A 26514-nucleotide genomic window follows, 5' to 3' on the forward strand; every position below is an offset into this window, starting at 1 on the left:
GAATAATTACTTTGGTTCTGTCTTCACTAAGGAGGACATAAATAATCTTCCAGAAATAGTAAGGGACAGAGGGTCCAGTAAGATGGAGGAACTGAGTGAAATACATGTTAGTAGGGAAGTGGTGTTAGGTAAATTGAAGGGATTGAAGGCAGATAAATCCCCAGGGCCAGATGGTCTGCATCCTAGAGTGCTTAAGGAAGTAGCCCAAGAAATAGTGGATGCATTAGTGATAATTTTTCAAAACTCGTTAGATTCTGGACTAGTTCCTGAGGATTGGAGGGTGGCTAATGTAACCCCACTTTTTGAAAAAGGAGGGAGAGAGAAACCGGGGAATTATAGGCCGGTTAGCCTAACGTCGGTGGTGGGGAAACTGCTGGAGTCAGTTATCAAGGATGTGATAACAGCACATTTGGAAAGCGGTGAAATGATCGGACAAAGTCAGCATGGATTTGTGAAAGGAAAATCATGTCTGACAAATCTCATAGAATTTTTTGAGGATGTAACTAGTAGAGTGGATAGGGGAGAACCAGTGGATGTGGTATATTTGGATTTTCAAAAGGCTTTTGACAAGGTCCCACACAGGAGATTAGTGTGCAAACTTAAAGCACACGGTATTGGGGGTAAGGTATTGGTGTGGGTGGAGAATTGGTTAGCAGACAGGAAGCAAAGAGTGGGAATAAACGGGACCTTTTCAGAATGGCAGACGGTAACTAGTGGGGTACCGCAAGGCTCAGTGCTGGGACCCCAGTTGTTTACAATATATATTAATGACTTGGATGAGGGAATTAAATGCAGCATCTCCAAGTTTGCAGATGACACGAAGCTGGGTGGCAGTGTTAGCAGTGAGGAGGATGCTAAGAGGATGCAGGGTGACTTGGATAGGTTGGGTGAGTGGGCAAACTCATGGCAGATGCATTTTAATGTGGATAAATGTGAAGTTATCCACTTTGGGGGCAAAAATAGGAAAACAGATTAGTATCTGAATGGTGGCCGATTAGGAAAAGGGGAGGTGCAACGAGACCTGGGTGTCATTATACACCAGTCATTGAAAGTGGGCATGCAGGTACAGCAGGCGGTGAAAAAGGCGAACGGTATGCTGGCATTTATAGCGAGAGGATTCGAGTACAGGAGCAGGGAGGTACTACTGCAGTTGTACAAGGCCTTGGTGAGACCACACCTGGAGTATTGTGTGCAGTTTTGGTCCCCTAATCTGAGGAAAGACATCTTTGCCATAGAGGGAGTACAAAGAAGGTTCACCAGATTGATTCCTGGGATGGCAGGTCTTTCATATGAAGAAAGACTGGATGAACTGGGCTTGTACTCGTTGGAATTTAGAAGATTGAGGGGGGATCTGATTGAAACGTATAAGATCCTAAAGGGATTGGACAGGCTAGATGCAGGAAGATTGTTCCCGATGTTGGGGAGGTCCAGAACGAGGGGTCACAGTTTGAGGATAGAGGGGAAGCCTTTTAGGACCAGGATTAGGAAAAACTTCACACAGAGAGTGGTGAATCTGTGGAATTCTCTGCCACAGCAAACTGTTGAGGCCAGTTCATTGGCTATGTTTAAGAGGGAGTTAGATGTGGCCCTTGTGGCTACAGGGGTCAGGGGGTATGGAGGGAAGGCTGGGGCGGGGTTCTGAGTTGGATGATCAGCCATGATCATAATAAATGGCGGTGCAGGCTCGAAGGGCCGAATGGCCTACTCCTGCACCTATTTTCTATGTTTCTATGTAATGTATATTTGTTTTCTTTTACTGTTCTTGGCAGTCCCTTGGTTTTGAGGGTGACTTGTTACCATCGCATTTCTTTGGGCTGTGAGGTTCTTGATGGAGTTAATGTGGGAACTGTAAACTATCGCAAGTCGTGCAGGAAATGCTTGACTGGGTTTGTAGTTCGGAAGGTGGAAGGTGGTGTGCTCAATCTGCTAGTTATGCTAGGTGCTCTGTACTCCCAATGAATGGAACCAACATATCTATTGTTGCTCTTGATTTCCTAGGCTGATTCGCTGGTAGACAGTTTGTAGTTGCTTACTGTTTGGATCAATATGCCCATTGCCTAGTGTACCATTGGAGAATATAAAACCTCTTGTCTTTTGATGTATCGGTCAGCTTATCCAGAGGCTAAAATATAAGGAAATGATCTGAATGGATATGAGCAGTTTATGTTAAGCTGTAAGGAATGAGAGAAAGTGATGAAAAAGTAACACCTAAAACTACAAGTGCTAGAAATGTAAAATTAAAAAATAGAAAGCACTAGAAATATTCAGCAGTCAGGCAGTAACTGTGAAAAGCAAACAAGTTCCAATGGATTGAGTCATCAGTTAGGTCATTGCTCTGGAAAATTAAATGTTTGTCTCAAGAAAATGTGAGATAGGGAACCTTTGAGCTGGTGCAAAAGCAGCACGGTAGTGTAGCAGTTAGTGCGTCACTTTACAACACCAGTGACGGGAGTTCAATTCCCACCACTGTCTGTAATGAGTTTGTACGTTCTCCCTTGACTGCATGGATTTCCTGTGGATACAGCCTTTTTCCTTCCATGTTCCAAAGACCTCCGGTTTGGTAGGTTAATTGGTCACATGAGTGTAATCGTGCATTGCAGACTCGTTGGACTGGATGGACCTGTTACCGCGCTAGATCTCTAAATTAAAATTTAATAAGTTAAATTAATTTAAGTCAACATAATGAAACTGTGATTATGTATTCACTTCCTGGGCCAGCAGATCTCTTGCTTTTGCCAGGCTTGGCTTTCTCAACTCAGCAGCTGCCACTTATAATGATCACTTATAAAGTTAAATTTCCAACTGTATTCATTGTTTAAGATCCTGGTTGTAAACTGGACCCAGTCTTCATTTCTTAATGTAAATGGAAAGCAGTAATCTGTTTGAAGAGTATAAGCAGTTTATTTAAGTTGGAATGTTTATGTACTCAGGAAAATTAGCTTGACAAATTTAACTGAGTACCTGGGATCTGTGTCTCCAAGAAGGTTTTAGACCGTTTGTGTTAAAAGGTATCTGAAAGAATATCACGTGTGTGAAGTGACCCATGTGGCTAAGAAACTATAAATGAAGGGAGCAGATCAGGCTTATTAGGACTGGGGTAAGGAACATCAAGAAGCATGAAAGAAACATGGAGTCCATTCTCCTGCCTTCAATTTCTGTGATGGTTTGTCTGTACCATTGGGATGTCTTTTTAACTTATAGGAATTGTACTGTGCTTTGGAAATCCTTTGTGTGTTAGAAAAGGTTTGTAATTTGTAAATCTTTTGTAAGATAGACATCCTCTGACCTTTAAATGTGTTTTAAGAATGTTGTTTCTATTTAAGTAGGTATCACTGAAAATAAATGGTAGGGAGGAGAGGGACCCACCACTCAAATAGTGGGTATTGGCAGCTAAACTTGCCCTGGAGAATAAACATTGGGTAGTTACAACTTGTACTTGTGGCTGTTTGTATTGGATAGGGCCCAAGATCTTCATTTGAGTTTAGAACTTCGTGGTCAACAAACTAAATACCATCACAAAACTTATTTAAATTTGAGAAGAAATGAATGGTTTGGGTGGACATCGTTAATGCAACCACATTAGAAGACTAAAATAATATAGATGAGATCTGGATATCACTGGAAAAATGAATTTGCCTAATTTCTTAATGCTGATCCCTTTTTACCCTTCCTTTAGGTTTTTGTGGCAAATCCAAATAAAACACAACCCATTCTGGACATCCTGTTGAAAAACCAGACCAAACTTATAGAGTTCCTCAGTCAATTCCAAGCGGACAGAACAGATGATGACCAATTTAATGATGAGAAATCCTATTTGATTAAACAGATCAGGGATTTGAAAAGACCAGTGCCTCAACAATCTTAATATGCTTGGTTCAAAAGCACTGTCTTTGTATGTCTTTGCTGTATCTATACAATATGATCACATTTTTTTGTAGGAAAGGGATTGTGTAGTAACAGTAACTCACCTAATATTTATATATAATAAAACTAATTTTATTCATGCATATTCTTTTTCGGAGTGCCTGTATATTAGTTTTACCACCTCCTACATTTAAGGTTGTATGTGAGTTTAGGAGTTTACATACTTGCACAGTAGCAGTGATTCTTCTCCCTGCTTTTAAATTTTCAGGTAACCAATGCAGAGGCTTGTATGCTGTTGATTTGGCTATCATGGCTAAATGAGGCTTGCTACTGTTTTACTATGTAAATTAGTTTTTATTTTGATTAAGTTTATCACAATGGATTAGGGAAAGTCTGCAATATCACCTGTTCACAATTGTAAATGTATAGAACCAACCATTTCTGAAATCTGAGTAGCTTTGTGAGTGGTCTTCCTAAATTTCTGATGTAATCTCACTGAAAGGCACCCACCATAGTAGCCCAACTATAGAGAGACCTCACTATATTAATGTTTCACATCTTTCCATAAACCCATTCATTTATATCCAATACATTTTTCTCATTGTGAACAGATCATGATAAGCACATGAACATGATTGGTGAATATTTTCTTTAAGTAAATAAATGAAACCATGTCCCTATTTTTATTTACTTGTAAGGGGTCAAGCTATAATTTGTTTTTGGTTGCACATATCATTTTCCTTTTTAAATTGTGTAATTGTACATATGTGGTGTATTCAATGAGTACCTGTTACATTGTTTAGCTGCAGTTAAAAGTAACTGCTTCCTTGGTCAATTTTTCACAAGGTCACAAATACAGTGTACTTTGAGTACTTTTTAAAATAAAAGTTATTAAACACAAAATGCGTTGTTTGTATTTTGTTTTAAATAATATATGCTCTATATTTCCCGAAGGTTTTTAAAGGTATGACATAAATTCAGCATTGCTTTGAGAGGTCATAAGGTCTGACATTACTAATTGTGTTAATATTTTTACATTTCAAAACAAATTTCTTTGTTACTACTAATGTGAAGTTGGAAAACATTGTACCAACTGTTGTGGTAGTTAATGGTGGTTCACATACTGTTCAAGCAGAGTGATCAATAGAGTTCAGCTGAATAACCTGCATCCTGCCATTCTGGTGTGCTCTGCACTCTCCCTCAGTGAACACAACATGCTGTCAGAACTGGTTGATCGTCAATGAATTCAGGCTACAGAACAAAAGAAATCCCCAACAAGAAAGAATTTAGAGTAAAACTGTTCTTGTTTGGATACTGCATGGGTAACAAAACAGATGATATCATGAGTGGATTAGGACTGACAGATGCTCAGAAAAAGGAGTACGACACAGTATAGGACAAATCCAAAGAATATTTCACAGGGAAGTGAAATGTGATATATGACAGGGCTGAGTTCAACTCCAGAAAGCAGGAGCCAAATGAAAGTGTAAATGACTTCATCACAGCATTGTGTGCCCTGTCAGGTAACTGACCACATTGAATTCTGAGAGACGAACTCATTAGAGACAGAATTGTTGTCGGGTTACTAGATGCCAGATTGTCAGAGAGACTTCAGTTGCAGGCAAATCTCACACTAGAGAAAGCTATAACTATAGTCAGGCAGAGTGAAAATGTTCATCAGCACCAGGCAAAGCTCAGGCACGAAAACAATCCTGAGGTAAAAGTAGAAGCTGTACAAACAGTAGGATACAAATAAGGTGATCAGAAAGAGGTGACAGTAGAGCTCAGCTCACACAAAACAGACAAGCAAAAACAAAGAGCAGGTAAAATGCCCAACTGCAGGAGATGTGGCAAGTCTCCATTCCACGTCAAAGTGTTCTGTCCAGCAAAAGAAGAGAAATGCCACCAATGCAATAGAGTTGGCCATTATAAAAGCCAATATCACTCAAAACCAGTTCTTCAGGAGTCTAAGATCATGATTCAAGCAAAGAGAGAGCTTTCCTTTGGGCTCTAGATTCAAATAGACAAGGCTGGTGTACTATGGTTCAGTTGCAAAGTGAGGCAGAGGCATTGACTGGTGTATGGGTATTGTTCCTCTTCCCAAACCAGATGGCACAGTGTGTTGATCAAACAAAACTGAATAATGCAGTGAAGTGGGAGAAGTTTATTCTGCCCTCTAAGCATACATTGGGTATGTTAGGTGGAGCAAAGTTCTTCACCAAACTAGATGCAGGCTCAGGGTTCTTGCAGATCTGTTTAGCTCCTGACTCAGAAGATCACAACCTTTATCACACCATATGGACACACTGCCTTCAAGAGACTCCCTTTTGGCATTTCATCGGCCTTTGAACTCCTTCAGATGAGGATGAACCAAATTTTGGAGGGACTGGAAGGAGTTGTCTGCCATATGGATGGTATACTCATCCTCGGAGGCTCAAGTGAGAACCATTCAAAAGCGTGGAAACTGCCATGGAGAAACTGAAACAGGCTGGAATCTCCCTGAACAAAAAGAAATGCAAATTTGCAAGGTTGGAGGTGAAGTTCTAGCTCTCCGAGGACCAACTGTCCTCAGAGGGAGTGCAACCAGACTCAGACAAACTGCCGGGAGTTCAGAACATGTAACAAATTACAAATGTATCAGAGATCCTCAGTTTCTTTTTCCAGCTGGGAATGTTCATCCCAGATTTGGCAAAGGAAACAGAGCCACTACATAACCTCTTCTCTCAGTGAAACATTTGGACCTGGGATACACCACAAGAGAAGTTATTCTCATCACTTAAAGCAGACCTCATCTCCCTACCAACATTGATCTAAACAGAGCAACCAAAGTCTCAGCAGACATCTCTTTCTTTGGCCTAGGGGGAGTATTCATGTAATATCGCAGTGGTGTATGGAAACCAGTGGCATATGCATAAAGAACGCTGACTTCTACTGAACATCTTTAAGCCCAAATCAAAAAGGAGATGCTGACTTTTGTATGGGCTTGTGAACATTTCAGCCACTACTTGATAGGCGCTAAATTCCTACTTGAAACAGACAACAAGCCACGTGTCAGCCTCCTCAGCTCAAAACACTTGGATGACTTAACTCCATGTCTGCAAAGATTCAGAATGAGGCTTATATGATACCATTATGACACTGAACATGTCCCTGGCAAATTTTTCACAACACTGGACACTCTATGGAGAATGCTATGTAAAAGTGATGGACTGAAGTTGACTCCACCCTCATGGAAGATACTAACATCTACTTAGCTCGGGTATGTGAAAGTTTTCCTGCATCACAGACAAACTGGACAAATTCACTCTGAGTTGAAAAAGGACCAAATCTGTAGCAAGGTCATGCAAAACTGTGAGCATGGATGGCCAGATGTTCCAAAAGGAGCTCATGAACTCAGACCTTACTGGCTAGAAAGAGAATTGGTGATAACATATCCTTCTCGCCTGGTGCACCTCAGGGGTGTGTGCTTAGCCCACTGCTCCACTCTCTGAATATACATGACTGTGTGGCTAGGCATAGCTCAAATACCATCTATAAATTTGCTTACGATACAACCATTGTTGGTAGAATCTCAGGTGGTGACGAGATGGGGCACAGGAGTGAGATATGCCAACTAGTGGAATGGTGCCGTAGCAACAACCTGGCACTCAATGTCAGTAAGACGAAAGAGCTGATTGTGGACTTCAGGAAGGGTAAGACGAAGGAACACGTACCAATCCTCATAGAGGGATCAGAAGTGGAGAGAGTGAGCAGCTTCAAGTTCCTGGGTGTCAAGATCTCTGAGGATCTAACCTGGTTCCAACATATCGATGTAGTCATAAAGAAGGCAAGACAGCAACTATACTTTTTTTAGGAGCTTGAAGAGATTTGGCATATCAACAAAATACACTCAAAAACTTCTATATTTGTATGGTGGAGAGCATACTAACAGGCTGCATCACTGTCTGGTATGGAGGGGCTACAGCACAGGACTGAAAGAAAGTGTAGAAGGTTATAAATCTAGTCAGCTCCATCTTGGGTACTAGCTTACAAAGTACCCAGAACATCTTTAGGGAGCGGTGTCCATTATTAAGGACCTCCAGCACCCCAGGGCATGTCCTTTTCTCACTGTTACCATCAAGTAGGAGATAAAGCACACACTCAGTGATTCAGGAACAGCTCCTTCCCCTCTGCCATCCGATTCCTAAATGGACATTGAAGCTTTGGACACTACCTCACTTTTTTAAATATACAGTATTTCTGTTTTTGCACATTTAAAAAAATCTTTTCAATATATGCACAGGTATCCCCCGCTTTTGGAATGTTCACTTTACGAAACCTCACTGTTACGAAAGACCTACATTAGTTCCCTGTTTTCACTAACAGAAGGTGTTTTCTCTGTTACGAAAAAAATCAGCGCGCGATAAAAAATCAGTGCACAATAAAAGGCAGCATGCGCCCCGAGCAGCTGCTCTCCCTGGATTTGGAACGGTATTCTCGCCGGCATTGCTTAAACGCATGCCTGTGAGCAGTCATTAGCAAGATGAGTTCTAAGGTATCGGAAAAGCCTAAAAGAACTCATAAGGGTGTTACACATAGCGTAAAACTAGACATAATTAAGCGTTTTGATCGTGGTGAACGAAGTAAGGACAAAGTGAGTTTGACTTGTGGAAGCCAACGAAGATGACGTTGAAGAGGTTTTGGCATCTCATGACCAAGAACTGATAGATGAAGAGCTGATGCAATTAGAAGAGGAAAGGATAACAATGAAAACCGAATGCAGTAGCGAACTGCACGTGAAACAGCGTTTGCATGAGATTTTCGCTACGGAGAACAGTGCAGGCAATGATTGTGGAAAAGTATTTCTACTTTATATAGGCTGTGTATTCATCATATCATTCCTGCTTTTGCTATATGTTACTGTTAGTTTAGGTTTTATGTGTTATTTGGCACGATTTGGTAGGTTATTTTTGGGTCTGCGAACGCTCACAAAATTTTCCCATATAGATAAATGGTAATTGCTTCTTCACTTTACGACATTCTGGCTTACGAACCGTTTCATAGGAACGCTCTACCTTCGGATGGTGGGGGAAACCTGTAATTGATTTACTTGTTGATTTATTGTTACGTTTTATTTATTATTACGTCTTATTTTATTTATTATTATTATTTTCTCTCTCTGCTAGATTATGTATTGCATTGAACTGCTGCTGCTAAGTTAACAAATTTCACATCACATGCCAGGACCAGCCTATTGGCTCAGGGTGTCTGACCCTCCAAGGGGGGAGTTGTAAAGTTTGATGGCTACAGGCAGGAATGACTTCCTATGAAGCTCTGTGCTGCATCTCGGTGGAATGAGTCTCTGGTTGAATGTACTCCTGTGCCCAACCAGTCCATTATGTAGTGGATGGGAGACATTGTCCAAGATGGCATGCAACTTAGACAGCATCCTCTTTTCAGACACCACCGTGAGAGAGTTCAGTTCCATCCCCACAACATCACTGGCCTTACGAATGAGTTTGTTGATTCTGTTGGTGTCTGCTACCCTCAGCCTGCTGCCCCAGCACACAACAGCAAACATGATCGCACTGGCCACCACAGACTCGTAGAACATCCTCAGCATCATCCGGCAGATGTTAAAGGACCTCAGCCTCCTCGGGAAATAGAGATGGTTCTGACCCTTCTTGTAGACAGCCTCAGTATTCTTAGACCAGTCCAGTTTATTGTCAATTCGTATCCCCACGTATTTGTAATCCTCCACCATGTCCACACTGACCCCCTGGATGGAAACAGGAGTCACCGGTACCTTAGCTCTCCTCAGGTCTACCACCAGTTCCTTAGTCTTTTTCACATTAAGCTGCAGATAATTCTGCTCACACCATGTGACAAAGTTTCCTACAGTAGCCCTGTACTCAACCTCATCTCCCTTGCTGATGCATCCAACTATGGCAGAGTCATCAGAAAACTTCTGAAGATGATGAGACTCTGTGCAGTAGTTGAAGTCCGAGGTGTAAATGGTGAAGAGAAAGGGAGACAAGACAGTCCCCTGTGGAGCCCCAGTGCTGCTGATCACCCTGTCGGACACACAGTGTTGCAAGCACACGTACTGTGGTCTGCCAGTCAGGTAATCAAGAATCCATGACACCAGGGAAGCATCCACCTGCATCGCTGTCAGCTTCTCCCCCAGCAGAGCAGGGCGGATGATGTTGAACGCACTGGAGAAGTCAAAAAACATGACCCCCACAGTGCTGGCTGGCTTGTCCAGGTGGGCGTAGACACAGTTCAGCAGGTAGACGATGGCATCCTCAACTCCCAGTCGGGGCTGATAGGCGAACTGGAGGGGATCTAAGTGTGGTCTGACCATAGGCCAGAGCAGCTCCAGAACAAGTCTCTCCAGGGTCTTCATGATGTGGGAGGTCAGTGCCGCCGGTCTGTAGTCATTGAGGCCGCTGGGGCGCGGCGTCTTCGGCACAGGGACGAGGCAGGACGTCAGGTTGAATACATGGCGAAGTACTCCACATAGCTGAGGGGCACAGGCTTTGAGCACCCTGGTACTGACACCATGGATTACTCACTGTGGATTACTACTCATGGAGTGTTTAGATGTCCAAGCCGTCCTCTCCATCCTCGGCAGCAGTTCTATTGCACCTGAAAGCTGTATTCACTCACCAAGGAATACCAGAGACACTTGTGTCAAACAATAGTCCACAAATGAGCTGCTCAGATTTCTAAACCTTTGCTTGGGACTCTGAGTTCAAACACCAGACAAGCAGTCCACAGGACCCACAGGCAAATGGAGAAGCGGAAAGAGCAGTGCGAACTGTTAAGTGTCGCCCACTGAAGGCAAAAGACCCTTACACAGCACTGCTTGCGTATCGCTCCACACCTCTGTCCCTCTCACTATACTCCTTGTCCATCCTCTGGGCTTCCCCCCCCACCGCACCCCCCCAGGCCTCCCATCCCATAATCCTCTCAGATCCCTTTTGCCAATCACCTGTCCAGCTCTTGGCTCCATCCCTCCCCCTCCTGTCTTCTCCTATCATTTTGGATCTCCTCCTCCCCCTCCCACTTTCAAATCTCTTACTAGCTCTTCTTTCAGTTAGTCCTGACGAAGGGTCTCGGCCCGAAACATCGGCTGCACCTCTTCCTAGAGATGCTGCCTGGCCTGCTGTGTTCACCAGCAACTATTGTTATGGATAGCAGTTCTGATGCATTATGGTACTTTTATAATTGTGAAGTGCTGTATACACTATCAAGGTTGTCTTTAAATTTTAGGTATCGTAATTTTTTTTACTTCATCTACTTGCATTTCTTCGTCTTTGTCTTCTTTGTTGCTATCTTTCCATGTCTAAATTTACCAGCAGGACCCTTGAATTCATCTCTCCCTCTAAGTGCACCTATGCTATTTGCTTCAACCACAGCCCCACCACTCTTAAGATATAAAAAAAGTTTCTTCCAAATACCCCTGTGGATTTCTTGGTGACTATCCACATTGATGGATCCTTTCCAAACTCCTACCTCAGATGGAAATATTTTCTCTGTAACCACTCTATCAAAACTTTTCATGATTTTAAAGACCCTGCGGAGACCCACTGTGTTCATCTTTTCCTGTAATAACTACCCTTGCATTTCTGATATTTTTCTAAATCTTTCCTGCACCCTTCCAGTGCCCCTACAGTCACTTTTATAATGCTCCTTCCAGAACAGTTTATGATATTCTAAACAAGTAGTGTTGCCAAATCAAGGTTCATACAGACTTTGTTATTTTTCTATTTCCTCTAAATATAAACGTTAGTGCTATGCCCTTCTACTCTATTCGCTAAATAATATAACTTCCTGATTCTTCCTGCCAAAATATATTAGCCTGCTATGATCTGTACTGAACTTTTTTGTTAATCTTACAAGGCTATTAATGCCCACCCCACCTGTAAATTGTTCAGAGACCACCTTCGTACTAATTCCCTCCTCCTGCCCCTGTTCTGTCACTTACAAATTTAGAAATTGGGTTTGATTCCCATTTAAGTGAATTGTAAACTTAGTTCAATAACTAAACAGGCAATAAATATCAAGAACATGAGGTGAAGAGTACTTGAAAGTGACTCCATAGGTTGTGGGAACACTTCAGTATTGGGGATTTGTGAAATTATCCCCTCGGGTTCAAGAGCCTGATGGTTGAGAGGTAATAACTGACCTGAACCTGGTGGTGTGAGTCCTGAGGCTCCTGTACCTCTTGCCTTGATGGCAGTGGTGAGAAAAGAACATGGTCAGGATGGTGGGGGTCCTTGGTGGTGGATGTGCTCAATGGCGGGGACGGCTTTACCTGTGACAGACTGGGCTGTATCCACTACTTTTGTAGACTTTTTTGTTCAAGAGCATAAGACCGTAAAACCATAAGACATAGGGGAAGGATTAGGCCACTTGGCCCATCGAGTCTGCTCCACCATTCAATCACAGCTGATCCTTTCTTCCCCTCCTCAGCCCCACTCCCCAGCCTTCTCCCTGTAACCTTTGATGCCATGTCCAATCAAGAATCTATCAAGCTCTGCCTTAAATACACCCAATGACCTGGCCTCCACAGCTGCACGTGGCAACAATTTCCACAAATTCACCACCCTTTGGCTAAGGAAATTTCTCTGCATCTCTGTTTTAAATGGATGCCCTTTTATCATGAGGCTGTGTCCTCTTGTCCTAGACTCCCTCACCATCGGAAACATCCTTTCCATATCTACCATGTCTAGGCCTTTCAATATTTGAAAGGTTTCGATGAGATCCCCCCTCATCCTTCTAAATTCCAGCGAGTACAAATGTTCCTCGTATGATAACCCCTTCGTTCCTGGAATCATCCTTGCGAACCTCCTCTGAACCATCGCCAGCAGATCTTTTCTTAGATGAGGGGCCCAGAACTGATCACAATACTCAAGGTGAGGCCTCACCAGTGCCTTATAAAGCCTCAGCATTACACCTCTGCTCTTGTATTCTAGACCCCTTGAAATGAATACTACCATTGCAATTGCCTTCCTCACCACTGACTCTACTTGCAAGTCACCCTTTAGGGTGTTCTGCACAAGGACTCCCAGATTTTTGGATTTTTCTCCCCATTTAGAAAATAGTCTGCACATTTATTTCTACCTACCAAAGTGCATGACCATGCATTTTCCCAACATTTTATTTCATTTGCTACTCTCTTGCCCATTCTCTTAATCTGTCTAAGTCCTTCTGCAGCCTACCTGTTTCCTCAATACTACCTGCCCCTCCACCAATCTTTGTATCATCTGCAAACTTGGCAACAAAGCCATCTATTCCATCACCTAAATCATTAATATACAGTATAAAAAGAAGCGGTCCCATCACGGACCCCTGCAGAACACCAGTAGTCACTGGCAGCCTACTAGAAAAAGATCCTTTTATTCCCACTCACTGCCTCCTACCAATCAGCCAATGCTCTAACCATGCCAGTAACTCTCCTGTAACTCCACGGGCTCTTAACTTAGTAAGCAACCTTATGTATGACATCTTGTCAAAGGTCTTCTGAAAGTCCAAATCTACAACATCCACTGCATCCCCTTTATCTATCCTACTTGTAACCTCCTCAAAGAATTCCAACAGGTTTGTCAGGCAAGATCTTACCTTAAGGAAAACATGCTGACTTTGTCCTATCTTGTCCTGTGTCACTAAGTACTCTATAACCTCATCCTTAACAATTGACTCTAACATCTTCCCAACCACTGAGGTCAGGCTATCTGGTCTATAATTTCCTTTCTGCTGCTTTCCTTTCTTAAAGAGTGGAGTGACATCTGCAATTTTCCAGTGCTCTGGCATCATACCAAAGTCCAATGATTTTTGAAAGATCATTACTAATGCCTCCACAATTACTACCTCTTTCAGAACCCTCGGGTTCAGTCCACCTGGTCCGGTTGACTTATATACCCTTATGTCTTTCAGATTTTTGAGCATCTTCTCCCTTATAATAGTAACTGCACTCGTTTCTCTTTCCTCACACACTGATAGTGTTTTCCACAGTGAACAATGATGCAAAATAATAATTTAGTTCATCTGCCATCTCCTTGTCCCCTGTTATTATTTCTCCAGCCTCATTTTCTAACAGTCCTATACCCACTCTCCTCTTCTTTATTTTATACATACTTGAAAAAGCTTTTACTATCCACTTTGATATTGTTTGCTAGCTTGCTTTCGTATTTCATCTTTTCCCTTCTAATGATTTTTTTAGTTGCACTGATGGTGCAGCCAGTCAGGATACTCTCCACTGTGCATCTTTGAAGTTTGTCATAGTCTTCGCAAATTTCTAAGAATGTAGAGGCATTACCATGCATTGTTTGTGATGGCACTTGTGTGTTGCACCCAGAACAGATCATCTGAAAGAACACCAAGGAATTTGAAGTTGCTGTTACTCTCCACCTTTGATCCCTTGATGAGGACTGGCTCAAGTACTTCCAGGTTTCTCCTGCAGGTGGTAATCAGCTTTCTGGTTTTGCTGACATTGAGTGAGAGGTTGTTGTTGTGGCACCACTCAGGCAGATTTTCAGCCTTCCTCCTACATGCTGATTTTGTCACCACATTTGATTCTGGCAATGATGATGTTGTCATTAGCAAACCTAAATATGACATTGGAGCTGTGCAAGCCTCACATTCATAAGCATAAATCGAGTAGAGCAGGGGGCTAAGCACATAGCCTTGTGTAAAGTGTACACACACCAGTGTAAACTTTAAACTTCCCATTAATAGAATTGCGAACTGATTACTTCCTGTTGTGGTAAAATGAAACTGCCTTGAACTTTCAATGAAGTTGAAGCTACCTGGTGACAGAAATAAGTTAAATGTTCCTTTTCTGTAATGATTTATGAGCACATGTCTCTCCTTAACCTTTTTTTAGGATGGCTAATTAGGAGGTATTTTTTGGATTCTGCACGATAAGAGGTGGTATCCTATCACGTCCCCCGATGCTGGTGTGCTATCAGTTTGGGGTTATCTGGTTGATAGAAAGCCATAGAAGCTCTGTGTAGAACATAGAACATCACAGCCCTGTACAGGCCCTTCGGCCCACAATTTTGTGCCAACATTTCAACCTAATCGAAGATCAACCTAACCCTTCCCTCCAGCAATTTCTATGACCCTCACCCCTAATGCTCCAGAACAGTACCTTTATTAACGGAGCCACCTATCTGGCATGTGCTAATTCGTACTTGCTTTGATGAATGCTAAAACTATATTAAGGGAAAAACATGGTTGTATGAAGTCATTGTTGTTTTGGACTGAAAATCCAGCAAAATAATATGTATTTAAATCATATCACAGCATCTTGAGGAAATCTGATAATGATTTCATGGGCATTCTCAGAATGTCCTCTGAACTCAGTTGCACAGATGCATCCTTTAGAGATTAAAAGATGCCACATTAGTTCCACAATAATACAATGGACTGACCTATTGAAGGAGCCATTGCCAAGGCCAGAACATGACTAGAAGTATGCCATATGGTCCTTCAAGTCTGTTCTGCTATTTGACATAATTATGGAAAATCTTCAACCCTGTCTTCCTTCTGATCCCTACAGTCCTTGATTGCCTGCACTTAAAATACCCATCAAGAGGCCTTAATGTGATGACAAAGTATGCAGAATCATCTAGGACATATAATTTTTTAAAAAAAACATGAAATTTGTTGTTCCACTGTACTGTTGCCTCAAAACAACAAATTTCACAACATGTTAGTGATAATAAACCCGATTCCAAATCTAATTGTGAAAACACAAAATTACGCACCATTAAAAGAAGTGTCTTACACAATTTCATTTACAGCACCTATTACTGCTTTCAAATAGAAGGGGTTCATCTGTAGAAAACTGAGCTGGAGAAGTGATACTCTACCAACCCAAGCTGAATAAATTTCTATCTAACTATTCATTCACAAGTACACGTTACACCTGACCCATACTGGTGCAGATTTATTCCATATTTAACTCCTATCGACCCTTTGACCATTCTGACCTGACCTATATCATCTCTACACTTTGTCCTAATACCTATAAGCCATGAACATAACTGCTGTTGATGGTGACCTGTATTGGAGCAGAAGAAGGTTCTTGATCCAGCTCCCTCATTTAATAAGGTCATGGTTGATCTCCTGCCTTATTACCATTTTCTTGCAGAAGTCTCTATCTCTCAGTTCCTCAAGTTTTAGGGGGATATCGATCTCAGTAATGAATTGATGACTAAGCTTCCCCAACTCTCAGCTTAGAGCATTCCAAACATTCACCACCCTCTGGGTATAACAAATATTCTCATCTCCATCCCTTATGGCATGCCCCACATTCTTAGGGATCATGGTTCCTAAATTCCTCATCTGGGGGCGAGGGGAGGAATATGCTCCTTGCATCCAACCTATTCAAGCCTGAAGAATGTTGTATATTTTAATGAGATCTCCTTTCATTGTTTTCCAGAGAAAGCGCCTAGTCTGCTCAATCTCTTTGAATGCATCCTGTACTGAGTATGGATGAGGCTTCACTCCCTCTAGGGCAGGGCTTCCCATCTTCTTTTATGCCATGAGCCCCTACCATTAACTGAGGGGTCCGTGGATCCCAGGTTGGGAACCCCTGCTCTGAGGGAAGTATATCCTCTTTCAGGTGAGATCTCCAGAACTACACAGTATTCCAGGTGTGGTCTCATCAAAGCAAGACATCTTTACCTGTGTACTTAATTCCTCCCATATTCTGTGCAAAGACACCATGAAACCTTTGCACACTAACATGACCCCATCTGTCAATGTTTGAAAAGTATCTTCACTTTCCATTTTGTGAAAACTATGCTGACTACAGGTTATTTTATCATGTACATCCAAGTACCCTGAAATCACATCCTTAACAATCAGCTCCAACATCTTCCCAACCACTGAAGTCAAGCTAACTGGCCTATCCTTTCTTCTGCCTCCCTCACTTCTTGAAGACTGGAGTGACATTTGCAACTTTTCCTGTCCCCTGGAACCATTCCAGAATCTAGTAATGCTTGAAGGATCATTACTAATGCCTCCATAATCTTCAGTTACCTCTTTCAGAACCCTGTGGTGTAGTTTAATTTGGTCCAAGTGACTTATCTACCTTCAGACTTCTTAGTTTCCCAAGTACCTTCTCTCTAGTAATAGCAACTGCGCTCACTTCTGCCCCCGACACTCTGGCATACTGCTAATGTCTAACATAGTGATGACAGATACAAAATACTTATTCAGTTAATCCTCCATTTCCTCGTCCATTACCACCTGTCCAGTGGTCCATGATCTACTTTTGCCTCTCTTGTACTCTTTATATATCTGAAAAACTTCTGGTATCCTCTTTGATAGTGTTGGCTATCTTACCTTCATATTGCATCTTTTCCCCATTGTGGCTTTTTTAGTCAGCTTCTGTTTGTTTTTAGAATTTTCCTAATTCTTTAACTTCTCACATATTTTTGCTCTTTTACTTTTATGATGGCTTAGATTTCCCTTGTCAGCCACAGTTGCATCATCCTGCCTTTAGAAAACTACTTCTTCTTTGGGATGCATCTGTCCTGCACCTTCCAAATTACTCCCAGAAACTCCAGGCATTGTCCCTCTGCCAATATCCCTGCTAGCGTCCCCTTCCAATCAACTTTAACTAGCTCCTCTGTCACACCTCAGTAATTCTCCTGACTCCAATGTAATATTGATACATCTGACTTTAGCTTCTCTTTCTCAAATTACCGGGTGAATTCTATCATATTATGATCACTGTCTCCTAAAGGTTCCTTTACCTTAAGCTCACTAATCAAATCCGGTCCATTACACAACACCCAATCCAGAATAGCAGATCCTGTAAGTGGACTCAACCACAAGCTGTGCTTAAAAAAAAAATCTTGTAGGCATTCTACAAAATCTCTCTCTTGGGATCCAGCACCAACCTGCTTTTCCCAATTTACCTGCACATTGAAATCACCCATGACTATCATAACATTGCCCTTTTGACATGTATTTTCTATCTCCCATTGTAATTTGTAGCCCACATCCTGGCTACTGTCAGAGCCCTGTACGTAACTCCCATCAGGGTTACTTTTTTTTAAACACTTGCAGTTTCTTAACTCTCCCCACAATGATTCTATATTTTCTGATCTTATGTCGCCTCTTTCTAAGGATTTGATTCCACTTTTTACCAACAGAGCCACTCCAGTCCCTCTGCCTATCTGTTTGTCCTTTCAATACAATGTGTATCCTTGATGTAATGCTCCCAACTATAATCTTCTTTCAATCACGACTTAGCAATAACCATAATGTCAGACCTGCCAATCTCTAACTGTGCTACGAGATCATCTACCTTATTCCGTATGCTGTGTGCATTCAAATATAACACCTTCAGTCCTGTCTGCATCACCATTTTCAATTTTGAACTCCTTTTACACTGCTACTCATGTCACTGACTGCAATTTTGCCCCATCACCCGCCTGTCCCTTCTTGACAGTCTCACTACAACTGTTTCTGCTTATACATCAACAGTTCTATCACTTCGGTTCCCATCCCCTTGCCAAAACCTTCACCAACAGCTGTAGCAAATCCACCCTCAAGGACATTGGTCCACCTTGGGTTCAGATGTAACCTGTCCCTTTCGTACAGGTTATACCTTTCCCAGAAGAGATCCCAGTGATCCAGAAATCTAAAACCCTGCCTCCTGTACAAGTTTTTCAACCATGCATTCATTCATCTGCCAAATCATCCTATCCTAACCCTCACTGATACATGGCACAGGCAGCAATCCAGAGATTGCTACCCTGGAGGTCAGCTTTCTACCCAGTTCCCTGAATTCTCTCTTCAGGACCTCCCCACTTTTCCTTCCTATGTCATCGGTGCCATTATGTACCAAGACTTCTGGCTGCTCCCCCTCCCCCTTTTAGAATGCAGTGGACACGATCCGAGACATCCCTGACCCTGGCACCTGGGAGGCAACATACCATCTGTTGATTCTATCATCTCCATAGAACCTCGTGTCCGTTCCTTTATGGAATCCTTTATCATTACTGCAGTCCTCTTCTCCGCCCTTCCGTTCTGAGCCTCAGTGCCAGAGAACCGGTCGCTGTGGCTCCCCGCAGTAGGTCATCCCCTTCAATAGTATCCAAAACGGTATACATATTATTGAGGGGAATGGCCGCAGGGGTACTCTGTACTGGCTGTCCTTTTCCCTTCCCTCTCCTGACAGTCACCTATTTTCTTGCCTCCTGCTACTTAGGGATGATTACCTTCTTGTATCACCTCCTCATTTTCCCATATGAGCGGAAGGTCACTGAGCTGCAGCTCCATTTCCTTAACACGTTTTCTGAAGGACTGCAGCTCAATGCACCTGGTGCAAATGTGGTTATCCGGGAGGCTGGAGGTCTCCCCGAATTCCCACATCTCACACAAAGAACACAACACAGCCTCTGGAGCTATCCTCACTGCTCTAACTATGTACTAAAGGATGAATAATAAAGAATGAAGAAGCAATTTACTGGCCCACTCATACAATGGCCAATTTGCTTGGCCCTGCCTTATTTTTATGTGACCTTGCTAATGAATTCTGACTGTGCTACCAAAAGAAGTCAAAATTCTGCAAAGCCTCCTTTTTAAAAAAATATCTTGCTTCCCGACCTGCATGAGGCTTCCTGTGCAACTGAGAAAAAGCCTACAATGGAACTGGCTGAGTTTACAACCTTCTGGAGCCTGTAGCAATACTGTGCATTGAAGTCTCTATATCAGGCCATGTGCAACCAGTCAGTATGCTTTCCACCACTCATCTATGGAAATTTGCAAGTGTTTGGTGACATAGCAAATCTCCTCAAACTCCTAATTAAGTACAGAGCCTTAGAATCAATTCCAAACCCAACAGGTAAGATAAACTATTGGTATCCAACTTCATTATCACTTTCAGATAAGGAATGAATTAATACACTAGATTAAGCACCATTGCAATAGGCATAAGGAACACTAAAGGCAAAGAAGGTGTTCTGTATGGATGAAAGCATCGTCACTTGAGTTACTCAGAGGCACCACATCGAACTGTTGAGGGATTGCACATGAGCCAGGTGCTGAGAGAGTTGACACAAATGAAAACACCATTTGACCTTGTCTTCCAATTTATATCTAGATCTATATGCCCATGTCAGTATTGTTAGAATGGTCACAATGCAATGCACTTCTTATGGTAAGTGTTTCATCACAGTGCAGTTATAGTAAATGGGTGGATTCAGAGCCAACACTGAAGTACCACATAGAAACATAGAAAATAGGTGCAGGAGTAGGCCATTCGGCCCTTCGAGCCTGCACCGCCATTTATTATGATCATGGCTGATCATCCAACTCAGAACCCCGCCCCAGCCTTCCCTCCATACCCCCTGATCCCCGTAGCCACAAGGGCCATATCTAACTCCCTCTTAAATATAGCCAATGAACTGGCCTCAACTGTTTCCTGTGGCAGAGAATTCCACAGATTCACCACTCTCTGTGTGAAGAAGTTTTTCCTAATCTCGGTCCTAAAAGGCTTCCCCTCTATCCTCAAACTGTGACCCCTCGTTCTGGACTTCCCCAACATCGGGAACAATCTTCCTGCATCTAGCCTGTCCAATCCCTTTAGGATCTTATACGTTTCAATCAGATCCCCCCTCAATCTTCTAAATTCCAATGAGTACAAGCCCAATTCATCCAGTCTTTCTTCATATGAAAGTCCTGCCATCCCAGGAATCAATCTGGTGAACCTTCTTTGTACTCCCTCTATGGCAAAGATGTCTTTCCTCAGATTAGGGGACCAAAACTGCACACAATACTCCAGGTGTGGTCTCACCAAGGCCTTGTACAACTGCAGTAGTACCTCCCTGCTCCTGTACTCGAATCCTCTCGCTATAAATGCCAGCATACCATTCGCCTTTTTCACCGCCTGCTGTACCTGCATGCCCACTTTCAATGACTGGTGTATAATGACACCCAGGTCTCGTTGCACCTCCCCTTTTCCTAATCGGCCACCATTCAGATAATATCACACTGTGCTGTAGGTTATCGATAGAAGTAGAATTATATCCCATCATAATAAAGGAGTGAATCAAGAGCAATGAAGGAATAAATGCTGGGATTGCAGTACCCACACTTAAAAAATAATAAACAGAATTCTTAAACAATCACAAAAGGTAAGCACCTTCGCATGAAATGTGTGTACATACCTACTGTATTTGTACATTCTGTTCTAGGAGCTTCAATATATTTCTGTATATGCAAAGGAATGTTGCTGCTGCAGTTGCTCCCTCTAATGGCTTGGTCTGAGAACTAAAATTTTTGACATTGATTGCTGTATTATGGAAAGAATGGTATTTAAAGGCCCAAAGAAAATGTTTCACCACCTCAAGGCATTTCACGGTTTCTCTGTCATTTTACCCAAGTCAGTCCCCAAATGGGGAAGTCAGAGGCATGATGTCTACAAGTCCTCAGGTCTGCTGGAGGCCCATCCTGGGGTTGTTGGCCTGTCTGTTTGGGTGGGTGACAGGGAGGTAAGGGGCTTGTTTTGCTGTTATTGCTGTTTGTACTGTTCTGCTGAACATTATGGTCATGCTTTTTGGTTTCAGAATGTGTGGCAACATTTGTGGGCTGCCCCCAAAGCATCCTTTTGTTGGTGGTTAATGTAAACAAAATATTTCACTGTATGTTTCAATGTACATGCGATAAATAAATGATCTTGAAATCGGAAATGGATATTCTGCCTTGTTGCTCTTAACTATAAATTCTCTTTCTACAGTCAGGGCTGAAGAGCAAAACATATTTGGCTCAGATTTCTGGAGGTTTTCTCTATCCAAAGTCTATTTGCAAACTGGCTGTTATTTAAAAAAAAAACTTGAACTAATAGGTTTGGTTCACATGCAATAAATGAAACTGGACAGTGAATTTTGGGTAGGACATCTCTGTAAGTGAATTGGTCAATTCTATTAAATCCAAAAATTTGGTTAAATATATTACTTCTAAATTCCAACTTCATCAGCACAGACTCACTGGAAGTATTTCTCAGTAATAGTTCTTGTATTGTTTATGATGTCCTCTTTCAAATAATTCACTACTGATACTTAATGAAAATCCCTGTGCAATTTACCGTAACTTGGCTACGTAGCTGTTTGTTTTTGTCTTTGCTGTCATCAATGAACCACTGAATGTATTGTTTTTTTTGTGAGTGCAAGTATTCAATCATGCACAATCAAACACAGTGTAGGTGTTTTAATTTAAATTCTCCATTTTATTCATTTATTTTAAAAGTCTTAGTAGTAGCATCTGTTATTTTAAGATATATTATCATATTCTTTGGAAACAAACTCTTCAAGTGTTGATTCCTCTCCCCATTGTGCAATATCATGCAAAATTAATTGGCAACATAAAAAGTGCACTCTGATTTTTTTTAATGTATCACAGCTGACAAAATAAGTTTTAGTAAAGCATCATGCATGCTTGAGGAGACTGTGCTGCAGAGCACGACAAGGAAATTAAAAGAGATCTTGAAAGAAGCATTATTTAAGAAACATTAAACAGATTCAGAAGTTGTTACAAAGATAAGCCACAGTTCTACAAAAACAAGTTTGATGATTTGGATTTAGATGATGGAAACAGATCTGCCGAGAAAGGCTTAGTATTTTGATATGAATCAATTTGCAGCTCATGCAGTGAAACTGCTAATAACCTTATAATCACAGAAAATGTATGAGTTCATGGCTAATCTGTACCTCAACTCCATCTAAGTTCTTGGTTCTATATACTTTACTCGCTTTAGCTTAATAAAAATCAATTTTAATTGATAAGTTCAGCTTTTTAGAGAAGCAAGGTAACTTCTGGGGTTGTGTGAAGAAGTGCTTTATTTTTTTAAATATAAATTTAAACTCCCTTACCAGAGGAGATAGTTTTCTAGATCCCTTATAAATTTAAGTACCTTTTAATTGGATCACCACTTGCAAAAAATGTCTAATTTGAAGTTGTGATACAATGCAGTATTAAAAGATTTTTAAAAATAGAGAATATATGGAACAGAACAGGGAATTCAATCCAATAAGAACATGCTGGCAAAATTGCTACCCATTTTTCCTCATCTAGATCTATTAGTGCATCTGTCATTTCTTTTCTCGGTCACGTGCTTGTCCAGGCACCTCTTAAATGCATCCACTGTATAATATTCACCTCGACTACTCTCTTCAGGTAAAAGTTCCACATCATCACCACACTTGTGTAATGAAATTTCTTCTAAATTCCCCAATGGAATCTTGGGCACCCATCCAATAACAATGTCCTTTGTTACATTCTGCCACTCTCATCTCACGTAGAAGCATTTTGTCAAAACCTGTAAGATCACCTTTCAGTCTCTTTTTCTCAAGAGAAGTGGTCCAGTCTGTTCACTAAGTTTATTCAGTTGTTTCAGAGTCATGGGATCATAAAGCATGATGCACTGAAGGACCTATATCTATGTCGGCACCAACTGTCATACTCAGCTACACTCAACCCAGTTACCTGCATAAGGTCCATAGCCTTCCATAGTCAAGCACAGCCACAGCATCCTAGGGACTTCAGAGACTACTTTTAAGCCATAATTAAAATCGGTCACAGTTGGAAATTCCATGTGTCAATACTGCTGTTGTTCCTTAACTGAATAAAACATAGAAAGAGATGGTTTTGCTTGAATGCTACATAGATTTACCAGGATATGTAGACATATGGAAGTTCTGCACAGGTGAAGAAGCTAACCCTAAAGTATTGAAGTAAGTACTTGCATCTTGTGGTCAGATGTGATCATTGTGAAGAATTGTACTGAGGGACAGAGTAAATGTAAAAATCTGAATGTGCTAATTAGACTAGGAAATTGTGAAAATGTGTGGAGTAAGGACTCGCTGGGTTCCACAGCTACAACAGAACTGATAAAGATCGTAGATACAAGTGATTGCAGATTATATAATAAGGAGGGAGAAACAATCTACTGGAGAACACAGGCATCAGAACTGCAGTCTCATCCCTCTATGTCCACAGATGCTGCCTGACCCACTGAGTTCTAACAGTAGTTTGATTTTTGATAGAGGTTGGAGATGATACAGCAAGTAGTCACCCTAGAATCTTCTAGGAAAGCTACTGTAATATAAAAGGACCATTAATAAATGTTATATTAACTTAACCATTGTTATACTATAAATAGAATACAGTTCGATTAACTGGTTTGTGGTTAATGCCACACAACAATATGGTTAAGATCACTTTCTTCTGCAGAATTATATTCCAGGCGCCTCATGTCTATTTTATTTAATTCAATAGTGTTCTCAGGTATCCTAGTTATTCCTTGTGTATCAGAAATCTTTACTTCCCTCCTTATTGCAGTTTCTCTAGATTCCTACCTCCAGGTGCTAGCATCGCCATAGAGGGACTACTGCTTTCCAGCAAGGAACCAGACGAAAGCTGACTGGGATGGGATGATGAAAGAGACAGGCCACTGTTAAGAATTCCCTCCTCCTGTGAAGGGCTATTGACCCCTCTGTTGAATAGGATTTCTCCACCCTGGCTTCTACATAGGCATTGGTGAGCAGAGGCATGTTCCTTTACCAAATCAGCAAATCCCATCCTTATAGCTGACTGTACTTTTTCTCCAAGGCTTTCAAATCCTATTTGTAGACCTTCTTGCACTTTAGAACTCATGTCAGATAAAGCGGCACTGAGGGCTGTCTGAAGTGCTGCCCCAATGCAGCTCAGACCCTGTGTGAAAGCTGTCTGAGATGACACTGACTCTCTGCTGGACTGCAATGCACTCAGATGATGGTCTAGTACACTGTGGACATCAGACATGGAAGTATTCAGACTTGACTTGATCTTTTCCATCCCACAGACCACATCATTCATTACAGTAGCTAATGAGGTCATGAGACTCTGTAGGTAGCACTGATGTTCCACCACCCTCCGTTTGAAAGCAGGCTCGCTGAGCTCCAAGTTTAATAGCTCGTCAATTTGGGGCTCTGGCTGAACAGCTATCAGAGGCCTCTTCAGGTCACCTTTGGCCAAGGGAAAATGGGGATCCTCTGTACTTGGAGAGTGTCCCTGTACCGAGGGCTTGCAATGCAGCTCTGGTTCACAGCTTGATCTCATTGTGCATGCATTCACAATTTTTGAGGCAACGCTGCTCTCGAATATGGGCAGCTTGGTTGGTTCACTTTTCACTGTTGAGAGAACATAAAAACATAGTCAGCATGATGGAAACAACCAGATATGTCTGTAGAATTACCCCACAACATACAGGAGTGGGTCAATTCTGTCTTGGAGCCTGAAGCTTCTTACAGGCAGCACATCCTGTTCAAGAGATGCACCCTGTCCATCCTGTAATAGATAACGACTAACAATGCAATTTCCCATGTGCATAAGAGACAACACCTCAGTTTTCTATGCTATAGAGCAGTTGTTCCCAAACTGGGTGACATCACCCCTCCCCCGGGGGAGGTGGCAGTTTCTAAGGGGGGCAATAAAGGTAAGGGGGTAATGGGGGGGATTCTCGGTAGCAAGGGGCCATTTGATGGATTACAGGCTTAATTTAAGAAATGAATTATTTCTAATAAGCATTTGATTGCTAGTGCCTCATAAATGATTAGAATGATCATGTGATCACCTCATCCCTTGCTAACCCACCGTTCTCTTACTCTTTACTCGAAGTGTGTTATAGCTGTTGGAAAGCAATGTGACACTTTTGTAGTTGTACTTCTGTATCATGAGAAATCTGAACTGAAGAAATTATGTTATTTATGGGCACAGCCCTTGCATTATTGCTGTTCACTGTTGATTCCCATATTCTAATCATGTGGTGATGCACTTCCTGTGAATTAGGGTATGAAGTTCAGAACCTGCCCCTTTTTGTATGCTCTTTCTTTTCCCTGTACCCCAGGACCCAACTGAGGTATCACTGCCCCACTTTATGTCCCTTCAGACAGAGAGTCAGGTTTTGCCTGAGCTATGATGATGTCATAACTTTCTCTTTTATTGATCATAGCACTTGCTGGACTTAAACAAAATGCGATTGACCGTTGTCAACACAAACACAAAATGCTGGAGGAACTCAACAAGTCAGGCAACTTATATGAAAAGGAATAAACAGTTGACGTTTCAGGCAGAGGCTCTTCATCAAGACGGGAAAGGAAGGGAGAAGTGGACAGAATGAAAATGTGGAGGAAGGGGAAGGAGGACAAGCTAGGTGACAGGCGAAATTAGATGCGTGGGAAAGGTAAAGGGCTAGAGAAGTAGTAATCTGAGAGGAGAGTGGACCATGGTAGAAAGGAAAGGAGCAGCAGCACTGGGGGCAATGATAGGCAGGTGAGGAGAAGGGGTAAGAGGCCAGAGTGGGGAATAGAAGAAGAGGGAAAGGGGAGGGGAAAAGAAAAAATATTACTGGAAGGAGAAATCAATGCTTAGGTTGTGGGTTACCTAGGCATAAGATAAGATGTTGCTCCTCCACCAGACAGTGGCCTCATCATAGCAGAAGAGGAAACCATGGATCCATATGTCGGAATGGGAATGGAGAAAGGAATTAAAATGGTTGGCCACCAGGAAGTTCCACTTTTGGCAGATGAAGCGGAGCTGCTTGATAAAGTGATCCTCTAGTCTACATCGCGTCTCACCAATGTAGAGGAGGCTGCATCGGGAGGA

At 42.0% G+C, this 26514-nt stretch overlaps 2 protein-coding genes across 6 annotated transcripts in view; one reads left to right on the plus strand and one right to left on the minus strand.

Annotated features, from left to right (window-relative positions):
• The window catches only part of cab39l (calcium binding protein 39-like), a 60458-nt gene extending 55700 nt beyond the window's left edge, over positions 1 to 4758 (plus strand). The window contains exon 9 of the mRNA XM_063051113.1: positions 3677 to 4758. Within this exon, the coding sequence (XP_062907183.1) occupies positions 3677 to 3865 (189 nt within the window). The 3' untranslated portion in view covers positions 3866 to 4758. The remainder of the gene's footprint in view (positions 1 to 3676) is intronic.
• Positions 4759 to 22244: 17486 nt separating this feature from the next.
• The window catches only part of cdadc1 (cytidine and dCMP deaminase domain containing 1), a 59167-nt gene continuing 54897 nt past the window's right edge, over positions 22245 to 26514 (minus strand). For all 5 annotated transcript variants that reach the window (XM_063051115.1, XM_063051114.1, XM_063051118.1 and 2 more), the window contains one exon: positions 22245 to 25040. In XM_063051115.1, the coding sequence (XP_062907185.1) occupies positions 24202 to 25040 (839 nt within the window). In that variant the 3' untranslated portion in view covers positions 22245 to 24201. The remainder of the gene's footprint in view (positions 25041 to 26514) is intronic.

Source organism: Mobula hypostoma, chromosome 6 (assembly GCF_963921235.1).
Source record: "Mobula hypostoma chromosome 6, sMobHyp1.1, whole genome shotgun sequence".
NCBI lineage: Eukaryota > Metazoa > Chordata > Chondrichthyes > Myliobatiformes > Myliobatidae > Mobula > Mobula hypostoma.